The sequence below is a fragment of the Pseudorasbora parva genome, chromosome 3 (assembly GCF_024679245.1).
Source record: "Pseudorasbora parva isolate DD20220531a chromosome 3, ASM2467924v1, whole genome shotgun sequence".
NCBI classification, from domain to species: domain Eukaryota; kingdom Metazoa; phylum Chordata; class Actinopteri; order Cypriniformes; family Gobionidae; genus Pseudorasbora; species Pseudorasbora parva.
In genome coordinates this window covers 27,830,183-27,855,641 of record NC_090174.1, presented here as the reverse complement: position 1 = coordinate 27,855,641, position 25,459 = coordinate 27,830,183, and the positions used below count along the sequence as shown (strand labels likewise).

Below are 25,459 nucleotides of genomic sequence, written 5' to 3'. Positions count from 1 at the left end.
GACGACACTCGCGGGCAGATCAGATTTGCTGCCGCTAGGGTGCGTCTAGATTTCTATGCTAACAATTTATAACAGTACAGTACAAACATTAATTTGAATATATTTTAAAATGTTATTTATTCCTGTGGTGGCAAAGCTGACTCATCAGCAGCTTTCAGAAATCATTATTTATATGATGATTAGCTGTTTTTTTGTCTGAATTCTTTAAAAAGAAATTTCAAAACAGCTTTTGTTTAAAATAGAACAGTACAAAAGTATTCCCTGTCCCTTTTGATCAATTTAATGCATCCATGTTTAAAAAGCTTTTTTTTTGCTTTTTTAAACCTTACTGACCCCAAACTTTTGAATGGTAGTGTACTTTTAATCAGTTCCTACATTCCCTTAGACTGGGTGGGTGAACCCAGCCTGATCTGCCTGCGATTTGATTTTGCCCTGCAACTCACTCAGGAAACCTGTACATTAATTTCTACTGCTTCTGTTAGGGTGTGTTCACACTTGTCATGTTTGGTTCGATTAAAACGAACCCTGGTGCGATTGCTCGGTTAGTCCGGTTCATTTGAACATATGTGAATGCCATCCGAACCCTGGTGCACCCCAAACAAGTGGACAGAGACCGCTAAAAAGGTGGGTCTCGGTCCGCTTCCAAACGAACTCTGGTGCAGTACGATTGATATACGAATGCAACATGGACCAAAGACATGTAAACAAACCAAAGACAGGACGTAATGTCACAAGATGTGACGCTACAAGTCAGCTGATTTGACGAAGCAGAAAGATCGATATCCAAACTGAGTAACGTTAACGTTAGAGGGTAAACGTGGACTAACGAGGAGGTAAGTGCCTCATCAATATTTAGTCCGAGCATGTCTCGAAAATGCTAGAAAAAACGCACAAAAAGCATACCTGGTTCTTCTCATCAATGGACCTGTGTTGCCCATTATTAGCCAGTACAGATGACGTAACTGCCGTTTCTTTTCCAGCAGATCTTCGTTTCTGCATACAATGGAGGAAATCCTGGTGCTGTTTTGAATGTTTTGAACATTTCATGAGCACTTCGTGAGTTCTCAGCTGGTAAAAATAATACCATATGTGCACGCATAAAATGATCGCATTTAACCCAGCACACAGCATTGTTTTGAATGTTCAGTAAGCAGCTTCTACGTCATATAAACCGACCAATCAGGTTGTGACCATCTCCCCATGCCTTTGGTATGCCAGTGTGAATGCTAAGCGGACCAGGACTATATGTTTTGTTTTTGTTTTTTGGTCTGGACCAAACGAACCAAACTACAAGTGTGAATGCACCCTTAAACTTTTGTAGGAACCAATCACAGACTGGCTGATTCCCCTGGTGCGCTATTGGCGGGTTTAACATTATTATGAAAAGAGAAGAGATGGATTGTTGAACATTGATCACGCCTCTTGGACTATCCAGTTGCATACGGAGTCATTTAGGTTATGCTTGTTTATCACGCTTCTTGAGGTCTTATTGGTTGAAGGACTATCCAATTGCATATAGAGTCATATAAATTATGCTTGTTTATCACGCCTCTTGTAGTCTGATTGGTTATAGAACTATCCAATTGCATACAGAGTCATTTAAATTATGCTAGTCGATCAAGCCTCTTGTGCAGTGGAAAATACAGAGCAGACTCCACAGACCAATGTTTAATATTAAATTAAACTTGATCTAGTGATGGCCAGACAAACACTCCCTGGGATTTGAAGAGATAAGGACACATCATCTTAGAGTTACACATGATATATAAAAATCAGAGCCTTAATGCACTAATTGTCGATTCCTGGCCATCCCCCAGATTCGCTGGAAGTATATGATTGTAGACGAGGGCCACCGCATGAAGAACCATCACTGCAAGCTCACACAGGTGTTGAACACCCACTACGTTGCTCCCAGAAGGCTGTTGCTCACTGGAACCCCTCTGCAGAACAAATTACCTGAGCTCTGGGCCCTGCTCAACTTCCTGTTGCCCACCATCTTCAAAAGCTGCAGCACCTTTGAGCAGTGGTTCAATGCCCCATTTGCAATGACAGGAGAGAGGGTAGACTGTTTTATTTCACTCTTATAGATTTACCTTCCAGTTGTACACATTATACTGTAGACTGTACACTGTACATTAATGAGGTTTCTCTCTGTTGTGGATTGCACTGATTTAGGTGGATCTAAATGAAGAGGAGACCATCCTCATCATTCGCCGTTTGCACAAAGTATTACGTCCCTTCCTTCTGCGCAGACTGAAGAAAGAAGTGGAGTCTCAGTTACCTGAGAAGGTAAGGTATAAAAACAGTTTCTAATGACTGAAAAATGAGATAAGCATTGCCTAAAGGAGATACCAAGCAAAAGCGTAGTGTTAAAGGGATATGCAGTTTTAGGTTTTATACTTTAGTAGCCTGGATGCCAGCCGAACTTAGCCCAGCCCACAAAAGTTTTAGGTCGGGCAGTTCGGTCTGGCCTTGGTCCATAGAGGAGTAATTATCCCCGAACAGAAACTGTTCGGACCAATTAAATCATCAGGGAGGGCTTTAGACGATGATGGACAGATGATCAACAGTAACGTAATCATGCGGGCTAATCAAGTAATTAAGGGGCTTGGATTATATTTTTTCGAATCCTAAATGGAGAGCGTGTTTCTATATGCATTCACCTTCACAATTTCTCTCAGAAATGATGATCATGTTGGGTAAGGTAAGTGATGTGTATCATTAAGTTATTTTTTACTATTTTTTTTTACAACACCGGCAAAGATCGTATATTCCAGCCTGATACCAGTGCGCGTGCAGACAGGCTGCCAAGTTTTTACAACAAAACCCACCAACTACTAGCCCTAAACAATAGCTTCTCGGGGGGTTCTCTGGGGGAAAAATGGCGTTTGGGGGGTAAAATGTGTGTTATTTTGGCAAGGTTGCCGGCTAAAATTCCCACTCATGGGTCAATATATTACATAATAGTCACTTCAACCCGCGGATATAGAAAACAACCCGCAGGAAGAAAAACGCAGACTTGGCAACACCATGGGCAACACAGTGCAGTTAAGCTCTGTTGACATTTGACAATCCGTCGCTTCGTTGCTCTGATTGGTTGTAGGTCTATCCAATTGATGTCTTTCCTGGTTCGGTTGAAACACGCCCCATAATCACAGCCCAATGGAGCAGTTTCAGACTCATATTCTGACTAGAATAGAGTATGACCACGTCGGGCTAAGACTTTAGTTCTTCAAAAATGAAATGCTGCTAAAGAGCATTAAGCATGGCAACACATAGTTGCTGTGCTTTGTCAAATCAGCCAGAAATGGTTTGATATATGAACTGAAGACACTACCACTCACAATTCAGTTTGTATCAAAGGTTACATTTTTCATGTAACCTTTGATACAAACATTTTTTTAAGGGAAGGGTCAACAGTGTAATTATAATTGTATAATTGTAATTATAATAAAATGACATGCATATGTCATGCTGATGCATTGGGTTGTAATTTATCAAAGGTGGAGTATGTCATCAAATGTGACATGTCGGCCATCCAGAAGGTTCTGTACAGGCACATGCAGGGCAAAGGTATCCTGCTCACCGACGGCTCAGAGAAAGACAAGAAGGTAAAGAGAGATGCTCTATGGTAATCTACTGTTACACTGGCATGTGGATTATGTTCATGTTATAACTTGATGTCTTTCATCCACAGGGTAAAGGAGGAGCCAAGACTTTAATGAACACCATCATGCAGCTCAAGAAGATCTGTAACCATCCCTACATGTTTCAGCACATTGAGGTATCGCCATATGTCTCAGTCATGGTTATCAGTGTTAACTTAAACATATTCAAAACATTTCTGTTAATTTAAATAAAGCTGAAATAAAGTATGAATATTAGTTGAACAACTAAATCAAAATAAGAAATGTTGCTTTGGCAATAAACTGAAATAAGTATATTTAAGCTCTAAAATTATTAAACTGGAAATAAATAAAAACTAACTTAAACTAAAACTGAAATAAATGAAACTTTAAACAGCAATATAAAAATAGTAAAAAAAACCAAAAAAAACACAACTGAATAACTTAAAATGTAATTAAAATATAAAAATTTAAAAAATGTATAAAACTATAATAAATCTAAAACAAAAAACTAAAATGGTACTGGTCTCAGTTCACTGAAGTGTCAAGACAGGACTTAATTTCCAGTGCAAGAGTTAAAGGGTCATGAAACACCCTTGTTTTATCACTGGTCGTTCACACCTCAGATTTGAAAATACTAATGAAATGGGTGTGTAAAGCAGTGGAAAAATTAGGGTCTAGAGGATGGGAAGAGGGGAGACAACAACCAAAAAAAAACACAGATGTACAACACACTCATTACACAGACAAATTAATATAAATAAAACAAACGACAGGGTTGGGGACATATTAATGCATCTTAATAATATAACCCTATAGCCCTATTCAGACGGTAATTGTTTCTCATGCGGGGACGTCGGTAAAAATAAATTTGCATGCCACCTCAGTAATGCATTCGGATGGGCATTTATTCCCGGTGGAGGAGTGAGTTTTGTGATCCTGTGCACCTGGGAACACTGCGCATGTGGTCAGTCAAATGATTGTCTGCTGGATAATAAATGCTTGGAATAATAGGAATAAAATAATATTTAATTTAATAATAGGAAATTATAAATTATTTAAATCTCCTGTTTAAAAATAGGAAGTCATTTTTAAAAAGTAGAAATGAGCAGAAATAAGTTAATACAATGCTGCAAATTTAACCCAAAAAATGTTAATTACTGCCATAATAACGGCTCCTTTCAAATGTTTAAGTGCTTTTCTTCTCTTTTGAGCGGTGATGAAAGATTATTCTTGCAAATACTTTCCAACATTTCAGTAATACAAGTGTAGGCTATAGATTTCTAAAATGCATCAAAATTACAGTGAAGTGCTACGATACGGTGCTCTGCAGGATACAAAAAGATATAAACAGATAATTTTAAAGCGATCTCGATCTCTTAGAGATGTGGATTTGGACAGCAATTCAATTACCACATGACCTTGCTGTTTGTCAAAAAACAGTAGGTAATTCAGCCAGGGATTTTTATGTGGGTGGTGGGAGAAAAACACTGACATTCTGGACCAGACTAGCCCCTGTAAATAATGAAAATATCTTACGACCCCATGAGAAACAATTACCGTCCGAATAGGGCTTATGACAACAAACTCACAATAATGCTATCTTTAGAGACTACTAACAACTATCATGAACAAATCAGAAATGTTTTGATAAATCAGTATTATATCTTTCCAGAGCTATTGTTCTGAAAAAGGAAGAAAGAATATTTTAATGTCTAATTTATTGTATTTACGAGCACTACAATCTGTGCACATGACAGTCAGTTTTACACAGAAAAAGTAATTTTTTTTGTCCATTCTTTGACTTTTTGGTCTACGTCTTTGTCTTCTGTGTATCAGAATAATCCATTGTGTCATTGCATTCATCATTAGACATACCACTGTATCAGTGTCCTGTTTTTGTCTTTGTACATATATATTTAATTTGAAGAAGACACGATGGAATATGTGCACATAACTGGTGCCAGTTCAAGTTATGGAGCACTAAGAGTATATGAAATATGTCCATACACGCTTGCTCTGGTCTGGATATGAACTGTGATCTGCGACTCATATTAAGTTCCATGCAGAAACCACTCTCATGGGTGTTATTGCATATTAATGTTGCATATTTCCCATGTGTTGGTAATCAAACTCCAGTTCAGACCACATCATGGGGAAAATGGTTTTGAGGAAACTTACAAACACATGTGTCTGAAGGACAGCACCACAAAGCAGAACAGGCAGAGGTGAAATGACTGCTGAAATGGTCTTTCCTGACATTTGACTTCTCTCTAATGTGATCTCATGCATAATACACTTTCTAGTGATTGGATTAAAAGAGAAAAGCTCAGAAACTGATAACGTAGATGCATACTCTCCAGGTACTACAGCTGTTTTTATCTCCTGGCATGAAAGTCAATTGGGTCTTAAAAAACATTGGACCGATATTGACTCTTAATTTATGGATGGATAAAGTATCTTCTAGAACTGAAACTTCCTTATACCTATGGAATTTGACCTTAAATCTTCTGTCAACAATCAAAAGGAAGCATTCTACAGTGCCATCGTATTTTTTTTCTATTTCTATGGCATCAGCTGTAATGAAAGTGTCTATTTTGTACTTTAGGAATCCTTTGCTGAACATTTGGGATATCCAAATGGTATCATCAACGGGTGAGTACGGATCAAATCGACCGTTACCATGAATTGTTCATTCATCAAATATGGATCACTAAACCCATCGCAGAGCCCCTGGAGTACATGACATTTTAGACATGCTATTTTGTTGTCCTAGCCCTGACCTGTACCGTGCCTCTGGCAAGTTTGAGTTACTGGACCGCATCCTGCCCAAGCTGAAGGCCACCAATCACAGAGTGCTTCTGTTCTGTCAGATGACCTCCCTCATGACCATCATGGAGGATTATTTTGCATACCGTAACTTCCTCTATTTGCGCCTGGATGGTCAGTAATGGTGCAATTATTAATGTTTTCCTGTCCCTTAGGATCTCAATTCTGGGGATTTCCAATTTGCTGGTCCACCACTTTTTTAATGAGTGTGATCACACAAATATACTGCCCTTTCTATTTCATATTTGTTTCTGGTTCTGTCGTCCAGGAACTACAAAGTCTGAGGACCGAGCAACCCTTTTAAAGAAATTCAACGAGGAAGGCTCCCAGTATTTTATCTTCCTGCTGAGCACCAGGGCCGGTGGTTTGGGCCTCAACTTGCAAGCTGCAGACACCGTTGTGATCTTTGACAGTGACTGGAACCCCCACCAGGTCTGTGTGATTTACTGCTGTGTTTAGAGAAGAACTAGACAGTGGCATCTCTAGTTTTTCAGCTCAGCAGTCATCTGTCATCTCTAAATCCAGCTTGAAAAACATCTCATAGTATGCATGATTCACCTTAGTTCAGGTAGTTGTGGAATCCAGAAAAGGTTTTTTCTGTGTATAAATGGAATTGCCTTTATTTTTCACAATTGCCAACCTTTTTTAACTATTTTTGTAATTATGATTGTATATCTCACAGTGTGATTTTCTTTTTTCTTTTTTTCATCAATATAGCCCAGTTTTCATTTTTAGGGGCCGTTTATACAACACTGTTTTCAACTATTTTGGCCATTCTTTTACACCAGCATTTCGGGGGCCTGAAAACAGTCGTTGGCTCAGATCCATGTGAATTTTGACAATGTTGCCATCTGTAAAAAGAAAAAACTATTTTAGTACATTGTTTTTAGTACATTGTTGTCATGTATCCTTACTCTGAAGTAGAAACAGGCTTTAATGGTAGTTGAAATGTAACACGTCTATTTTGATTAAGTAACCTTAGGATTTTAGGTTAAAAATTACAGGAATGTATAAGGTAAAAAAGTAAACTTTGGTTTGAGTACCATATATCTGCAGATATTTAGGAAGCATGCCAAGTTCAATCCTCGTTTCTCTGAAAAACAATGCTACAACCAGTTATTTTACTTTGAAATGTGCGTTCCGTGTCTGATTTTGTGTTTTGGTCTGTGCAATACCGCACATTGCCAGTTAGTATTTCGACACCACAGGTTGCCAGTTGGCGGAAAACACTCTGTATTGTTGCCATGGAAGCTAGCAAACAAACTGGGTCAGAGATAGCAGAAGACTTGGCATCCATCTAAAAATAAAAAAGCACAATAAAACACAGATCATTCAACTAACTTACAGTGTAAGTCTCCTTGCACTCCATTGTCAATTGCGCTTGTTCCTGTTGCCTGTCCTCAAACTGGCAACCCGCGTGAGTCTGAGGAGGAGCGGGCGGGGCAAACAATAATTTGAAATTGGACTGTAGTACCAGTTTCAACCACTAGCTGTATGTATTCTTACATACAGCACCTTTAACATAATGTGAATATTTCATTATAATATGCAAATATATGTGCAGTTTCTACTAAACATTTGCAGAGTCCTGTGGAAATATTTTTAATAATGATTTATAGGTATTCTATAACTGTTTCGGACTCAGACTCAGACATGCAGTGCGGCAGATAATAACATGCGTCTTGACATGGCTACGGCTATAACGCAAAATTATCCCTCTGGAATAAAAAAAAGTGCCAAGAATGAAAAAAGTATGTATTTTTGTAACATTTAATTTCTTATTTAGTCTTTACAAAGAAATAAATTCATAAGCAAGTCGTAAACCAATAACTTCAGTCCAGGTCTCCATCGTGTTTCGTTAGAAATGCCCCATGATGAAATGCAACTTTTCATTTGTGTGGGTACACATCAATAATCAAAAAGTTCTTATGCCTGGTTTAATGTATATAAGAAATAAACATTCCTGTTCAGTATTACCAGCTGCCCTGTTACTCAGGTACTTTAAAAATATTGTCTATTTATGTGTTTTCATAAGTTAAAAAAATGCTGGGTTGTTTCAACTCAGATTTGGGTCGAAATGGACAAGCCCAACCGTTTGGTTAAAAAATTATAAATTATTAGATTATAATTATAATCTAAGAGTTGGGTTTGTCCATATTTGACCCATATTTGGGTTTAAAAAAACATGCCTTTTTAATTTTTTGTAGTAAATTACGCATTTAGAAAGCCAATTTAGCTGTGCATTATAGTTTTTCTGACAGCTAGATGGTGCCAGAGCATTACTATTAACATTTTGGGGTTTTAAGAATGCACTGACAGAGGCCCCTTCGCAAAGAAGTGTAGGTTCGACAGCGACACTGATCAAAAGTGACAGTAAAGACATTTTTATATTTCAAATAAATGCTATTTTATATTTTATATTTCTATTTTATATCTCAAATAGAAAACAAAAACTTTAAATTGCACTAATATTTCACAATATTATTGTCTTTACTGCATTTTTTGGTCAAATAAAATGGTCCTGTACAAATATTCCAAATAGGGATCAACGATATGAAAAGTTTGGCCGATACTGATAATTCTTTGTATGTGAAAGTTGGTATATTGGCCGATAAATCTAAATACAGTTGTTAATATAATTTTTGAGAGCCTGATTACAAAAACAAAAGTCTCACAATTGGCCATGTTCTAATCACTCAATTCTAATGTTCTTATTGTAATCTTATGTAGCCTATATGACAGACTTGCGCTGCACATGTTACACTTAAGTTTATTTTCCTTTTCTGAAGTGATTCCAATCATATTTGAAGTAATTTAAAATCAAGGTGAACCATGTATTTTCTCATTTAATATCAGGCCATGAAAGCTGTATGTATTACGATTAGCAAAATGATAATTATTTTAATTAGTTTAGCACTTTTTTATTGCCAACTTACCACAGACAAGTATAGATTTTGAGTAAATATTTATTCATTTATCTTATTAATTTATTATTTCCATTCATATTTTGGTTTTGTTGGTTGGATGATTAGTTTTTTTATGCAGCAGCATGAAGTTTGTGCCTTTTCCCCCCACACATTTTCAGCTCAAGATGCTAAAATTACCCCTCATCCACCTCCACATACAGCAAAACACTAGCAATAGCAATCTTCAGCCAATTTGCAAATCCAATTTGTTTATTTTTCTTTCTCTAAAGATCAAACCAGAAAGATTGCACCATGCCTCTTACTATATATATCACTCTCACCCTCGGATTATAACTTTGTTAATCACACTTGACTGTGGTTTCAATCACCAGGACTTGCAGGCACAGGACCGGGCCCACCGCATCGGCCAGCAGAACGAAGTACGTGTACTGCGTCTGTGCACCGTTAACAGTGTGGAGGAGAAGATTCTAGCAGCGGCGAAATATAAACTGAATGTCGATCAGAAGGTCATTCAGGCAGGCATGTTTGATCAGAAGTCCTCTAGCCATGAACGCAGAGCCTTCCTGCAGGCTATTCTGGAGCATGAAGAACAGAACGAGGTTAGTCAATTCAACAGGCACAAATGGAAGTTAAAGTAACTGATAAACTGGCTGATTGTGTCTAATGATACACTGAGGTAAAAAATGATTGGAATAAAGACGAGATTCTTCTTTATTTATTAGCAAGTATGAACGCATACATTATGCGATCGGATTGCTATCAAATGGGCTATGCGCATTCAAATTACACTTTGCCACATGAATTTGTCTTCACAAAATGGATATAAATCCAATCTACTATTCCCACACAAATATATAAATATGCAAATACTGTATAACAGATGATGCCATTACCAGGCAGTAAAATTTTCTGTTGAATAGCAATTAGTGTTAGAGTTTTATGGTTCCTCCATCCATGTTTCATATCCATGATTGATGGCTCGTGTCTATTATGGAGCTCTTAAACTTCTACACCCTGATACCTGTTTGGACGGGAGTATATGTGTTCCTGTATACTGGCTAGACCAATCAGATGCATTTAAACTTTTAGTGATCAGATTGCTATTAGCATAATTGAGAGCATTTACACTAGAGCCCCTTTCACACTGCGATTCCGGCAAATACACGGATAATGCAACCCGGCATTTGTTCCCGGGTGGCTAGATTTGGTCCATTCACACTGCCAGCGAAATACCGTAATATGTGCGCTTTCACACACAACCCGTAACGGTCCCGGGTCGAGTTGACACATGACATCCTGATGTGACGTATAATGGCAAGCGGAATCAGCTTCAGCGCGGATAGTAAGGAGCTCCGTGGTCTCGACTTGTGTCCAGTTTGCGCACATTTCTGCTTGTTTAATTTTAGTTTTCTTTTGTATACGAACACTCTCTGCGTTTAAAACACCGACTAGCTCTTCTGGCACTGCAGGGTTGTATTATTGAAAAAACAAGCTCTAGGAGTCGCACGATAACTATGTACACGTTGCGGCATTAGTTTCGGCTTTTGTTCACACAGCGCTCGTCCCGGGTCGAATCCCGCAATATTACTAGGTCCAGAAACCTGTCAGGTTTAATCAAAAATATCTTAATTTGTGTTCTGAAGATTAACTATTTTAAGGGTTTGGAATGACATGAGGGTGAGTAATTAATCACAGAACATTTTTTATTTTGGGGTGAACTAACCCTTTAAAGGGATAACTAGCCTTCAACATAAAAATTCTGTCATTTACTCAGCCTGATGTATTTCCAAACCTGTAAGATATGTCTCATGTTCCATCGAAGAAAGAAAATCATAAAGGTTTGGAAGGACATTAGAGTGAGTAAAATTAGTGAGTAAAAACTTTAACTTAAAAAACATATTTTACCCCATAAATTGGGAATGGTAAATAATTCTGTCTATTTCCACTTGATGGTTTTTCACACAAATACAAATTTACTCACTACAACTTGGAAATGATTCAACATTTGTATGGAAGCATTAAGTATTGTTACATAATAACAAGTAATACAATTGTAATTTGAAGAATAATTGATTTTCTTTCCCTGACTTGACACAACCTTCATCGAAGGTCTTATTACAATGTCAGTGCGTTTTGTTCAACAAATTACAGTTTATTATTGTGAAGCATGAATTGCTTTGGACACACAAGAGAATGCAATTCAGCTGCGAGTCGTTTTTTTCTATTGATTTTGAATGTGACAAAAGCTAAGGCATGCAATTTTGGGAGACTAACTGGAGTGCAGTTCAGCTGAGCTGAATTAATTACAGAACCAGTCGAAATCACTTCTGTCTGCTGGGTAGTGTCTATTTCGGTACTATTACGATTTGAAAAAGGTAAATTGTTTAAGGCACCCATGAGGGAGGCTAATTTAAAAACCCACTTTAAAATATTTTTCACTCACAAAATGTATCCTAATTGTGTTTTCTGGCATATGTGTGTGTTATACCAGGAGGAAGATGAAGTTCCAGATGATGAAACTCTCAATCAAATGATTGCTCGTAATGAGGATGAATTTGAGCTTTTTATGGTAAATTGCACAAAATGTGTTGCTTGCACAGACAGTTCCTTGCATGCTGATTCACAATAATTGTTGTCTCTCTGAAAAGTAGGCCATGTGTTTTTGCAAATGTTGAATCCCTTTAATACTAGGACAGGAAACTTACCAATTACTTTCAAACTTGATGTAATCCATTAATGGCACTTTTAGCGCATGGATCTGGACCGCCGTCGAGAGGATGCGCGCAACCCCAAGCGGAAACCTCGGCTAATGGAAGAGGATGAGCTGCCATCATGGATCCTGAAGGATGATGCAGAGGTGGAGCGGCTGACCTGTGAGGAGGAGGAGGAAAAGATTTTCGGCCGGGGATCTCGTCACCGCAGAGATGTTGACTACAGCGACGCATTGACGGAAAAGCAGTGGCTGAGGGTATGCTGCTTGCATTATTTTCAGTTCATTATTTCATTCTTACCCATGACAACCATTTAAAATGACACATGGCATAGACATAATCCCATTCACATGTTGAGAACTCTTGTTACCATAGCAACAGGTCGTCTTACACTTTTTTTCTCAAGGTCTCTATTTATCCTAATTGAATTAGTTGGACAGAGATAAATCCTCAAAACCCGGAAACAATTTAGCATTTTAGCACGGTTCAAATTTTTTTCCATTCCGCTTTTGTTTAAAGGGGTCCTGAATTGAGAAATCATCTTTCCCTTGAGCCTTTGATATATAAAAGGTCATGGTAATACAAGAATATGCTGTTCGAGCTCTCAACAGTTTCAGAGCTAAAAACTTCCTTGTTATGGGTCCTGCACACTGTGCGATTTTTTCAAAATCCTTTGCGAATGTCTCTTGTCAGACTGTACGAACATGATCGCCATGTCACACTGTAAGATCTCAGTTGACATTAATGTCAGACTGCACGATAGTTAAGGCGCGCTAAAAACGGACGTGCGCAAGAAAACTCACCCGGAGTTTTATATCATCAATGAATGACGCGTTCAGTGACAGTGAGCTGCATTACACACGGGACTGAAATGCTGGCTACAAAGAAATCTCTAGTACTCGTTTTGGTCATAGTTTGTCTTGAAAAACATATTTAAGATATTTGACTGTCGTCGTAGGAGAAGTCACACTGCAGGATTCTGTGCCAAATCTTCTGACACTGCCAGAATTTCGTCTGAGGTAAAATTTGATCGCAGCGCTCATTAATCGGCTGCCGGTGAACATGTCAAACTAACGACCAAAGACGTCAGATTTTAGCCTAGGATCAGAGGAATCTTTTAGGATTTGCTAAATTTGTCTCAGACGGCCAAATCGTGGCCAAAATCGCACAGTGTGCACCCGGCTTTAGACAAAGTAAAGCTGTTATTGACACAAGTTTGATATTATATCCACCGATCGGGCAGGCCAAGTAATAAAAAAGTAACATTCCAGTCAATCACGGGTGGATGAGAGATAAATCATTGTGTTTGTTTGTTTGTTTGTTTATAAATATATTTTGCAAACTATGTGGGATGAATAGTTCCGGTCCCTACAAGCTTTCAAAACAATCCCTCAGGCGTGGACTGACAGTGGAGCTGAAGCTCATTAAATATGCAAATCTTATCCAATCCTATCCATGGGCTTTTTACTTCCAAGTCTTTAGTACAGCAAAAAAAACTGAGGGTTCTAAGAGAGAGCCTCAGTGTAGAAAATAGCCTATTACTTATTCATTATGATGTTTTTGAATGTAAAAAGAACACTATATTTATATTATATATATATATATATATATATATATATATATATATATATATATATATATACAATTTAATATATATATATTAGTTAACTTTCACAGGCTTGTTGTGTTTATATGCAAACTATTATAAACTTAAATGTTTTAAATAAAGGCTGTAAGAGTTATCAAAAGCTTAGTGGTGGTGACATTGACACATGCATATTACTAATATATAACGGCTGTTTATTAGTATTTTTAAAGCGCATATTAATCCCTTATTCTACATGACCATATTCTACATCCCGTAATCCTACCCAATACCTAAATTTAACTACTACCATACCAACTATTAATAAGCAGTAATTAGAAGTTCATTAAGGCAAAAACTGTAGTTCATAGTTAGTTAACAGTGACAATTGTACCCTAAACTAAAGTGTGACCAGTTAACAATAACAACACTGGTAATGACAGAACTTTAAGGACATTAAGGATTAAAGTACTAACTTGACCCTAAAAAACTGATATGAAGCATTATTCATGAAAAAAAAAAATACAATTGTACAGATAGGGGTATCTAATTAAAGTGAGTTTAAAAACAGGTCTCTGAAATATTTACACTGGCATTCTTAAAATATATAGAAAACTCAGCAGATTTCCACAGAATTGGAACACCGATCATTTATACAATTTAAATATTCTACAATATAAAATTCCCCTGTTTTCATTCATTGAATATTTTGGATAATTTGATAACACTGTCTACTACCAACAAGAGTGTAGTAATCTTCTGCTGGACCTAGATATAAGCCAGTATATGCTGACTGAGTTTAAAGGGATAGTTCACCCAAAGATTTAAATTTGATGTTTATTTGGTTACATCCAGGGCATCCAAGATGTAGGTGTGATTGTTTCTTCAGTAGAACACAAATGAAGATTTTTAACTACAACCGTTTCTGTATAATGCATGTCAAAGGGGTGTTTTCCTATGAGAGTAAAAAACACACAGACATACAAATCCATATTAAACACAGCAGCCTGTGGCGACACATTGATGTGTTAAGACACGAAATGATCGGTTTCTGCGAGAACAGAATTCCCAATAAATTCCCATTGGGAATACTAAATGAGATTCCTCTGATATAAGGTAAAAACTATACCACAAATACTGATCAGTTTCTTGCAGAAACCGATCGTTTTGTATCTTTAAGACATCCATGTGTCGCCACAAGCCGCAGGGTTTAATATGGATTAGTATGTCTGTGTGTTTTACTCCCTAGTGACCATCATAGAAAACAACCCATTGACATGCATTATGCGAGCAACAGTTGGAGTTAAAAATCTTCATTTGTGTTCTACTGAAGAACAAACTAACCTAACATCTTGGATGCCCTGGGGGTAAGCAGATAAACATCACTTTTTATTTTTTTGGATGAACTATCCCTTTAATGAGTCAGTAAACAGGTTTGACCAAAAATTTGAAAACGAAAACCATGAAAAATTCACTTGAATTATTGTTTTGAGGAAAACGACCTAGTACAAAAGATAAGAAAAGAAACATCTCACTATTTCTAACGATTGCACATCATATAACAGCATTACAATGGTTTCCTCTGATCTTATTTTTAATGATCTGCAGTGCTGTCTGTTTAGGTTCTGTAAATAAAATATTAAGTGGGTTGGAAAACACTTAACTAACAGAGCCTATTACTTTCCTGGTCTGCTCGTCTTTCTTCCACAATATATCTCAAAAACAATATGACAACACAACAGCCAAGACAAATACAGCTCTCATTTCTGTGTAACAGTTCAGCTCGATCAATGAACCCAATTGCATTACACTGAATCTTCCAAACCCAAATAGCTTATTTTCTTATTCTCCATCCAGGCACAAATTGGCTGTCCTTCTCTCTAACAAGCTTTTTCCATTTCCTCTGTCACATCTTTTACACAAACCTGGCTCCGTACAGTCCTCCTAAACTATTTCAAAGAAATCCAGTGGATTGTGCCGGTCGATAATGAGTGCCGAAACTGTTTCCATAGGGCATTAGGTTGTTCTTTGGTGAGAGGTCGTCTGCTGCAGGGTTTGGCTAGAAGGTAACAAGAGTAAAACTGTTTTTGAGCACAGAGGCTGAAGGTGTAAAGCAGCAAGGGAGGTAATTATATGTGAAACCGGTTCCTGATAAACAGAGAGCCACTGAGGAGTAAAAGTATACTGAAAAAGGAAGTAAGTTTGACACACAGCAATCGGATCTTTCAGAGAAACAGCATGGGGTCTGTGAGTTTTTATGAGCTGGAAAAAGAGCACTTTGATTTAAGCTATCTGAACCACCTTACTTTTATTGTGGATTGATGGACAATTTTAAAGTAATCGTATTTAGCGCCCCACTGTTTTTCACCTTTTTTAGCGTTTTACTAAAATACACCATGCAGTGTGTGAGGAAATGTTTACCCTGTGATAGTCTCCACACACAAAAAAGGATTCCTTTGTTACTTGTGCTTGAAGTCATTCTCAAAGATTACTTTTACACAGGACGTTATGACAGAGCATCTCCCCTATCGACACAGCTCAGTGGCTCAACAAATTGATTTTGATGCTTGACTGCACAGAGTTTAGCAAACAGTCAACTGTGTTTGGGAAATGAAGTCTGTTGCTGAGTGTGAGAAAGTACGTGTCAGGCTTGGGGACATAAATACTCTGGTCATCTGCCTCCAACTTAAAATCTGTTCTTGCATTTTGCAATACCATTTTTAAATGGGGTGTTTGCATTTACACTGTGTGTGGTGGGATGTCAAGAGAGAGGTCATTCACCCATGGTGCTGCTTCTGCTGCTGAAGAGGAGTCATTCACACTGACAGTCAAGTCATTAGTTTTCACTGTGAATTGGCCACTTGAGGTGGCATTAAGATGTGGACGTCTCCAGTGAATCGACAGAGTTAAGAAAAGATACCTTTATTTCAATAAGCACTGTGAAAACTACACATGGGAATAAATAAATTGAAGCTCATGTAAGCTGTCTCCTGTGAAACACTGTAGTCAAGTGTGGGCAAGTCGAAGGAGAAGTGCATGAACGACTTCTGTTTTGTTTTTGCCCACATACAGAGATATAAATAATAGTGATGCAAACACAACATACAAAAGCTATTTTGTATGATGCAATATGTACTACATAACTTTATATACAGTATAAAAAGTTTCCTATTCAAAGGGTTTATTTTAAGCAGCAAGAACTGTATTTGCACTGACATTGGTAACCTAGGTAAAAGTGGCAATGAAAAGTGAAATAGATAAAATAAAATAGATAAGATAAAGATTAACATGTTTCCAAATCAGCAACAATCGATTGAATAAAAAAGGATGTGTAAACACCACAAGGCCTGGTAGACGGAAGCACTGCACAGTCACACCTTATTTATCAGTCACAAGTGAAAAACATTGTATGACTCCACCTGAAAATCAGTGTCTGTCCTCAACCCCCCTATGATTGATCTACCATCATCAAGTTTCAAAACGCTACCGTTCAAAAGTATGGGGTCAGTAAGGTTTGTTTGTTTGTCTGTCTGTTTGTTTTATTCAGCAATGCATTAAAGGTGCACTGTGTAAATTTTAGCTGCATCTAGTGGTGAGGTTGTGAATTGCAGCCACCCACTGCTCACCCCTCCCTTTTGAAGTGCATGAAGTGTAGAAGCTATGGGGGCCGAGCAAGCGGCAACCTCCCCTAGTTTCTGTTGAATTCAATATGAAAGTAACTTAAACTGTAATACCTAGACAGGCTCCAGAAGGGAGCAGAATTTCATTGAGCCCCGTGTTAAAATGCCCAACTTTACAGCAGAAAAAAAACATATTTATAGCCTGGTACAAATTGTGGTTTTGGTCTATACGGATAATTTTGCTCTTCATGACAATTGTGAGGGGGGTGAATTTTTTTATAACTCATTTTTTTTACATTATATAAAGCCTTAAAGTTCTGCATAATTAAGGTCTTGGTTACTTTGAGTGACATAAGTAAGGTGGATAGCTATTTATCCGCTGTCCGTTAGTCATTGCGTCACCTAAGCCCCACCTTCATCCCGCCTCTTTGCATATTTTCTGTTATCCGGGCGTGACACGTGATGACACGCTGCCAAGATGGCAATGGCCAGCTCGTCTCTACTTTACGCTTCAGAACGGCTCATTGGAATTCTATGGGTGACGACACGGACACTTCGTCCATATTTTTTTACGGTCTATGGGGCTGACACAGGACAAAGATGTCGCTGTCTAAGATAGCAGAGAGTGACTAGCGCTCTGTAGAGCAGTTTGTCTGTTTAGGGCTACTGTAGAAGCATGATGGTGTAAAATGCCAATTTCACTGTAAGGGGACCTGGGGTGTATGGAGATAGAAATGGCTCATTCTAATGTAATACAAACATAATCATTATGTAAGGTCTTTATACATCACTGAAAACATAGTTATATATATTATATTGCATTTCTGTCAATAGATCCTCATAAATACTACACTACACCTTTAAAGGGTTAGTGTCACCATGAAATGAAGCCTACATCTGTAAATATTTACTTTTTAATATTATAACATCACCATGTCAAACAAAGTTGTTGACTAAAAAAAAAGGAAAAGGACATTGGTATATCAGACACATTTTAATATTGCATTTAAAAATAAAGTAAAATACAGTGTAGCCTAGTCACTTTGGAATATAGGCCAAAACACCTTTCACGTGGGGAAAAAAACACCGTAAAATATGGTTTGTTATTTTACGTCCATAAAATAAGAATGTAAAATACGGTTTAGTAAATGAATTCTTAGACCCCCTGTCTATTGGTCGAGGACCTCAACATATTATCAACATTAAAAACAAGAACTCACACAGGGTATGTTTGAGTTTTAAATCTGTCTCTGTGCACAGTCTATGTGCATATGTCTATTTGTTTGTCATGCTAGTAAGTGCTGGAGGTACATTGTTGAGTGGCAAGAATGTAGCACGATTTGCTAAGGCAGCATACTCTGCATAATGCTTGCGTGGATGCAGTCAGTTTTGAATGCAAAAAAATAGGTAATTTGATTGGATGTCATGTAAATATGTACTGTGCTAATTAATTGAGATTTCTTACAGCTCTTACAGGTTTTTGGCCTTGTTTGTTTCGTTGCTTCTATTGCTCTCCCCTTTTTTGTAAGTCGCTTTGGATAAAAGAGTCTGCTAAATGATTAAATGTAAATGTAAATGTAATTGACCTTTTACAGCACTACCATTGTTTTTACATTAGTGGCATTTTGTCTGTTAAACATGCATGCTCAGTTTTAACGTTATTTTAAGGTGGAGCAGAATTAAATGAATGGCAAAACTCAGCATTTCACATGAGTACTCCTTCTATCATCTCACGTACCCCCAGGGGTAAACATACCCCATTTTGGGAACCACTGTCATAGATCATACTCACACAGTCCATGACACTGTATACTGATCCCAGTATCACGTGATGTACGCTTCCTTTCACAGGCGCTGCTGCGCTCTTTCCCTTCAGATTAGTTCAGTACCCACAGGTGTGACCTCACTATGACAACGGTGGAGGTGATGGAGGAGAGGTTACCCATTATTGGCTCAGCATTACTAAAACACAGCCAGAGGTGTCCCAGTAGACGGCCATTATTTGAAAGTAGGATCTCAGCCATGGAATGCACCATTTGAGTGCTCTGGACACATCATTTAAAAAGATGATGTGTCGTCGTCCCCCCCTGCTCTGACCTGATGCATAATGCACAGAATGGATGTGGTGCTGAAAAGCATGCATATTTTTTATGTTTTTTGAAAGGCTGAATTTATTTAACAGTACATGCACTTTCAGTATACTTACAATGTACTTACCCATGAAAGCACTGAGTAATGTAAGGTAGTTGTCTTAAAGGGATCCCCTGGTGTTGAGACTTGTATGGCTTAATATAACATAAATGATGTCTCTTACTGAAATATGTAGTAGAAAACCCATGAAAGATCTGTTGTTTAAAAAAATCGATTTTATATTTGGACCATGGGCGGCGCCATTTTGTTTGCGTTCTAGGTTGATGACGTAGAATGGTTGCACTCCTCAATCAGCTGGATTTTACCCGTAGCTATTTTTACCACAACACAACTCGAAAATTGTTTCATTGTTTTGACTGGGAGAAGGTGTGGTCTAATCTAATCTTAACTTCTAAAAATTTGGCTCACCGTCTTATTCATTTTAAAGTCATTCATAGAGCATACATAACCCCTTACAAAAGGTTGAAAATGAAAATGCAATCAACCTATAACTGCCATATCTGTAACACTGTAGCATCAGGTACTTTTCTTCACATGTTTTGGGAGTGTCCAATTGTTGCCAATCTATGGACTCAAGTAAATTTAGTTTTGTCCTCTTTGCTACAAATTGATTACAGATCTAATCCAGGTCTATGTCTTTTCAATGATGATTCTGACTCCTGTTTAACTCTATTACAAAAGAGATTGTTGTTTGCTGGGTTTACAGCAGCAAAGAAGACAATAATACAGAACTGGTTTACCCCGAACATGTGCGTAAAAACTTACTGGATACATAGCCTTCTTATAATTGTGACTTGTGAATGTACAACAGCACGAATTAACAAGGCTAAACCCAGGACCATTGATGCATGGCAATGTTTTTCCTCTAGCATGTTGGAAAATGTAAAGGAACAATCATGTAAAGTAGCTCTATTTTTTGTGTGTGTGTGTGTGTATTTTTTTTGTTTGTTTTTTTGTTGTTGTATTTTTTTTAATTTTTTTTATTATTATGATTTTTATTATTGATTTTTTAAATATATTTATATATATATTATATATATATTATTTATATTTATTTATTTTTCTATTTTCTATTATTATTATTATTATTATTATTATTATTATTATTATTATTATTATTATTATTATTATAGATTAATTCATTGAGGACTCATCTGTTGCTTCCCCTTCCCTGTTGGTTTGTTTGATTGGATTTAATTTTGTTATATGTGAAACAATAAAAAGTTGATCACAAAAGAAAATACGAAAACAGCCTCTATAAAAGTGATTTATATTCTGCAATATTAATTTAAGTAATATAGCAACATTTTTAATAAATGTTTCTTCCAAAACACCATATTTCTTCGCTGTTAGCTGCAATGTAAAATGTGGTTCTGCTAAAGTGAAACGTTTGTGTGTATTGCCGTTTTCCACTCGTCAAAATGCCGTTCATAGAGCAGCATTTAAACGCAGTGTACGTTCTTTAGCGGCTGTGCTATGCGGATATTTACCTTTGCAGTTCCATGCGCTCAAATAGGCTCAAATATAATAAATAAATAAATAAATAGAAAAAAGCGCCTAATATGGAGGAGCGGTCTCTCTCGCGGCGGCTTGTCAATTCAGAAGACAAACCAATGGGCCGCTGTCGGTGCATGTTGTCAGTGGTACAAAAAAATATATATTTTTTTTTTTAAAAACACTACCGGCCCCAAAGTGCGTCGGCCCACCGGGCATGCCCGGTATGCCAGATTACCAGTCCAGCCCTGTCACAGTCTAGCTCCTCCCTATCTTACTGATCTTCTTCATATTTACACTCCTTCACGCACTTTACGATACTCACTCACACCCTCTCTTGTCTTACCACGTATACGCTTAAAGACCATGGGAGCTAGAACTTTTTGCCATGCGGCCCCTCGCTTGTGGAACTCTCTCCCTCTCGATATCCGTAATATTGACAGTCTACATACTTTTAAATCTTGTCTTAAGACCTACCTTTTTACACCGGCTTTTTTATGATTTACTACTTATTTTTCTTTCTCTATGATGCATGTGTGTTTTAAGTGTGTTGATTTATGTATTTACATTGTTGTTGCTGTATTGTAAAGTGACCTTGGGTGTTTTGAAAGGTGCTGTTAAATAAAATGCATTATTATTATTATTATTATTATTTAATACATGTAATATATTTATTAATTGAATGGCAAAGCTAAAGACTAAATAAATGACTGCTAAGAAAGTAAAATCAAAATTCAAAAAAATCATTCTAGTATGCTGATTTGGTGAAACCTAAAATAGTTTTCTTATCAATGCTGAAAACAGTTGCACTGCTTGATATTTTTGTGGAAAGTGATATTTTTTAATTGAATAGAAATTAAATTGAATTTAACATTTTTTTCATTCTATTCTTTCATGAACAGAACGTTCAAAAAATATTTGTAACGTTTTAGATATCTTTACTGTCACTTTTGATTAGTTTAATGCATCCTTGCTGAATTAATCTAAAACCAGCTTTGTTATGTAGATATAGGCCTGGATCCTCTTTCATAACATCTTGGTTGAGACTCAAAATCATAACTGCACCATTGAAAGTCTCACATTAGTTTGTTTTCATATGCAAGTTTTGGTTTCAAAAGCGGCTGCTCTTTTAGGTCTGTTTGTTTGCTCATTGTTCACTTCTAGCTCTTTGCATTTGCAGTATTCTCAAATGAGGGCTCTGCCTCAGCTGCATAAACAGGTGTGTTGAATTACTTTACGCTGAGGATCAAGCCTTCCGTATTACGATAACTGACCTGTGAGTTTTACAGCAAATGCTCCTGAAGAGCAAAAAAGATATGTTTCTTACTATTCAAAGACAATGGATTTGTCTCTTGAAGTTGTTGGATTTACTGTGGATTTCCCTGCTTCGTCAAGGTCAGTGGAATTTGACAGGTATTTGGTGGTGGAAATAGAAATGTTTTTGGGCATATTTGGGGATTTGAAGAGCTTCTGTGCAGACCTAAACAAGCAGCATAACTTGTATAGGGCAGGCACTGGTCCAAATGAGACTGCACGAAATATAGTAGACCATACACTACAGCAGGGGTTTTCAAACTGGGGTCCTCCAGAAGGTCCTAAAGGGTCCCCAGAAATATTCAGAGAATAAAAAGACAAAGCAAACATGAATAAAGTCAACTGAATATTCTGTTTAATTTCTAAATGTATCTTTTCTTTCTTGCTGTATATATATATATATATATATATATATATATATATATATATATATATATATATATATAATGTGTGTGTGTGTGTGTGTGTGTATGTGTGTTTGCTTTGTATCTTTCTAGTGAGTCCCCTTCATTTTGCTCACTGGGGTTGTAAGGCAGTATTCTCAACGCCACACATAATGCTTACATACGTTTATTGTGAAAAATGCTTATACAAATAAGTTTTATTTGCTGTATGTAAAAACGTGAATAAGAACATGTTTTATTAAAGGGGGGGGGTGAAACACTCAGTTTCAGTCAATCTCGTGTCAATCTTGTGTACCTATAGAGTAGTATTGCATCCTTCATATCTCCGAAAAGTCTTTAGTTTTATTATATTTGTAAAAGAAATTTGGGCTATACCGAGTCTTTCCCGAAAAAAACGAGCGGCTGGAGGCGTATCGTGTGGGCGAAGCTAAAGAATCAAGCGTGGAGAAACCCATGGCTATCCAGCTCAGCTAATAGATATGATCCAGAATCTAATTTGGAGGCTGAAATAGAAACAGCAACAGCAGGACGTCCGTCTCTGTGGTATGTACTGTATTTACTCTCCGTTTATGAGGACATGATTCGGTTTATGGACTATTGTATGCGACCAAACCTTAGTAGCAAGCAGAACGGTTTTGCACGTCAGACTAGTGTAACGTTATAACTTACATAGAACAGCAATGAAGTCCGATAGCGCATTTGAATGACGAAGCACGCGATCGTGTCGTTTACTGATGTTTACATACGCGACGATAAGCAACAGCACAGACATTTGAAGCAGGTTTACTTACCGGCTGCTTCCAAAGCAGGACCGAACCTTTATCGCCTGGACGGCTCCGTCAAAGACACACTTCTTGGAGTGTGGAGATCCACTTTGCGATGCGACTGAAGCATTTCTGCGTTCAAATCGGTTCAAATGCAGCGCTGCCTTCCCGGAATGCTGTGCTGAAGCGTTGAAGTCGCTTAATGTCAAAGTGCAGGAATGAAGTGGAGAGCGGCGCGGACTATAACCGACATTAGTGTTCACGGACGACTGGATCTGCAGCTGAGAGAGTATTTACGGCCGTGCATTTCCTCTCTCGCGCTAGTCACGCGCGCACGCACCCTACCGGGAGAAGAGCCCGTACGGCCCATACAAGGACCTTCCGTTCTATTAACGTCAAGTCGACCCATACTCGAAAAAAACTCTCCGAAACTTGTGAGAAACCGGAAGGAGTATTTTTGACACAGAAATACTCCATCAAACGTCCAACATTAGTTTTTGAAACTTTGTCTATGTTTAGGATGGGAATCCAAGTCTTTAAAGGTATAAAAAGCTCAGTATGCATGAAACAGCATTTCACCCCTCCTTTAAGTCTAGCCAATTTATTAGATTTAGAAAATGTTTCCTTTTTATAACGTTTATAACGTCACACAATTTATCTAAAAGTTTAATAATTTCTTCATAAAAATAGATGGAATTTAGGATGGGGTTCCTTAATAAAAGATTCATTGTATTTGGGAGTCCCTGGCATCATAAAGTTTGAAAACCCCTGCACTACAGTATGTTCACTGAAGGCAAATGACTCTTTCTCTGTAAATATTCTTGCCAAATGTGTGTTCCGAGGAGACTGAAAGATGAGTGAATCCCTCTATATCATCTGTGTAACAAAAGGAAGGGAAGGATGAGAGAAGATGCCAGACAGATGGATTTAATAAAGAGCAGCTCTCCACAAATGCTGAGCTCATTCATGTCAGCTTGTGAGAGTGATGAATGTCCAAGAGGCTCTATAATCAGAAACCATAGTTAAGTTCTGTGTAGTCAGCTGTTTCGTACGTCTACATTCGTCTAGATGTAGTGAACATGAATTTCATGGCTACTTATGTGGGAGTTGGGAAGAAGTCCTCAAATCAAATATTCACTGTAATGCAAAATAGCCTAATCAGTGAAATTTGCATTGGCATAATCACACTGGTGCCATTTTTCTGTTTGGCTTGTATATGATTCATCATGTGATTTTAAAAGATTTAGATGAAAGGCTTCAGTCTCGAATGCTTTACCTACCTAGCCTAATTTTCTTTGGCACAACAATATCGACGAATATAATGATGAAAGTCACATGTATGTCGAGTGCAAATAAAGAGTTAATATAATCTAGCAATCAACAATTGCATCTTGTTTGCTTTTCATATCACAATTTCCCACCTCATTAACTACTCAATGTGATCTTAACTGTTGAACTTTGCCAGGCTATAGAGGATGGCAACCTGGAGGAAATCGAGGAGGAAATACGGCTGAAGAGGCGCAAGCGTAGGAGACATGTGGACAAAGACATGAGGCGTGAGGATGGAGACAAGGCAAAGAAAAGGAGAGGACGCCCTCCAGCAGAGAAACTATCCCCAAACCCACCCAAACTCACAAAACAGATGAACGCTATTGTCGATACGGTCATCAATTACAGAGATGCGTAAGTGCTGTTGAACTTCCATGAATGGCTCATTGTGCCGGCCCATTCCTCACCTCACTTTATTGTTGCAGGTGACTTTTCGAATTGGCTCTCCTTAATCGCAGTTTGATTGTCGGTGCATTTGTAGCAAAGGTGACCTGGGACTAAATGGAATGCCAATTTATTTAACGTTGAACTCTTAGTGGTTTTGTACTGAACATGCTGTCCTCAATATTTCAGCTTTTACAGGAATTTGCAGCGCAGATATAGATAAATAGTGTCCTGACAGGCATTGTTACTGCATCAAAACTATGTTGAATGACTCCTGGTTGAGGTTACAAGCCGAAGTAATTTAAGTTTAAGTACTGTTAA

At 37.6% G+C, this 25,459-nt stretch overlaps 1 protein-coding gene across 3 annotated transcripts in view; it reads left to right on the top strand.

Moving 5' to 3' along the window:
- Positions 1-25,459, top strand: part of smarca2 (SWI/SNF related, matrix associated, actin dependent regulator of chromatin, subfamily a, member 2) — an 80,465-nt gene that overhangs the window by 41,281 nt on the left and 13,725 nt on the right. For all 3 annotated transcript variants that reach the window (XM_067438274.1, XM_067438272.1, XM_067438273.1), the window contains exons 19-29: positions 1,818-2,060; positions 2,176-2,289; positions 3,504-3,611; positions 3,698-3,784; positions 6,235-6,281; positions 6,403-6,569; positions 6,724-6,887; positions 9,754-9,981; positions 11,874-11,951; positions 12,132-12,350; positions 24,891-25,108. In XM_067438274.1, coding sequence (XP_067294375.1) covers positions 1,818-2,060; positions 2,176-2,289; positions 3,504-3,611; positions 3,698-3,784; positions 6,235-6,281; positions 6,403-6,569; positions 6,724-6,887; positions 9,754-9,981; positions 11,874-11,951; positions 12,132-12,350; positions 24,891-25,108 — 1,673 coding nt within the window. The remainder of the gene's footprint in view (positions 1-1,817; positions 2,061-2,175; positions 2,290-3,503; positions 3,612-3,697; positions 3,785-6,234; positions 6,282-6,402; positions 6,570-6,723; positions 6,888-9,753; positions 9,982-11,873; positions 11,952-12,131; positions 12,351-24,890; positions 25,109-25,459) is intronic.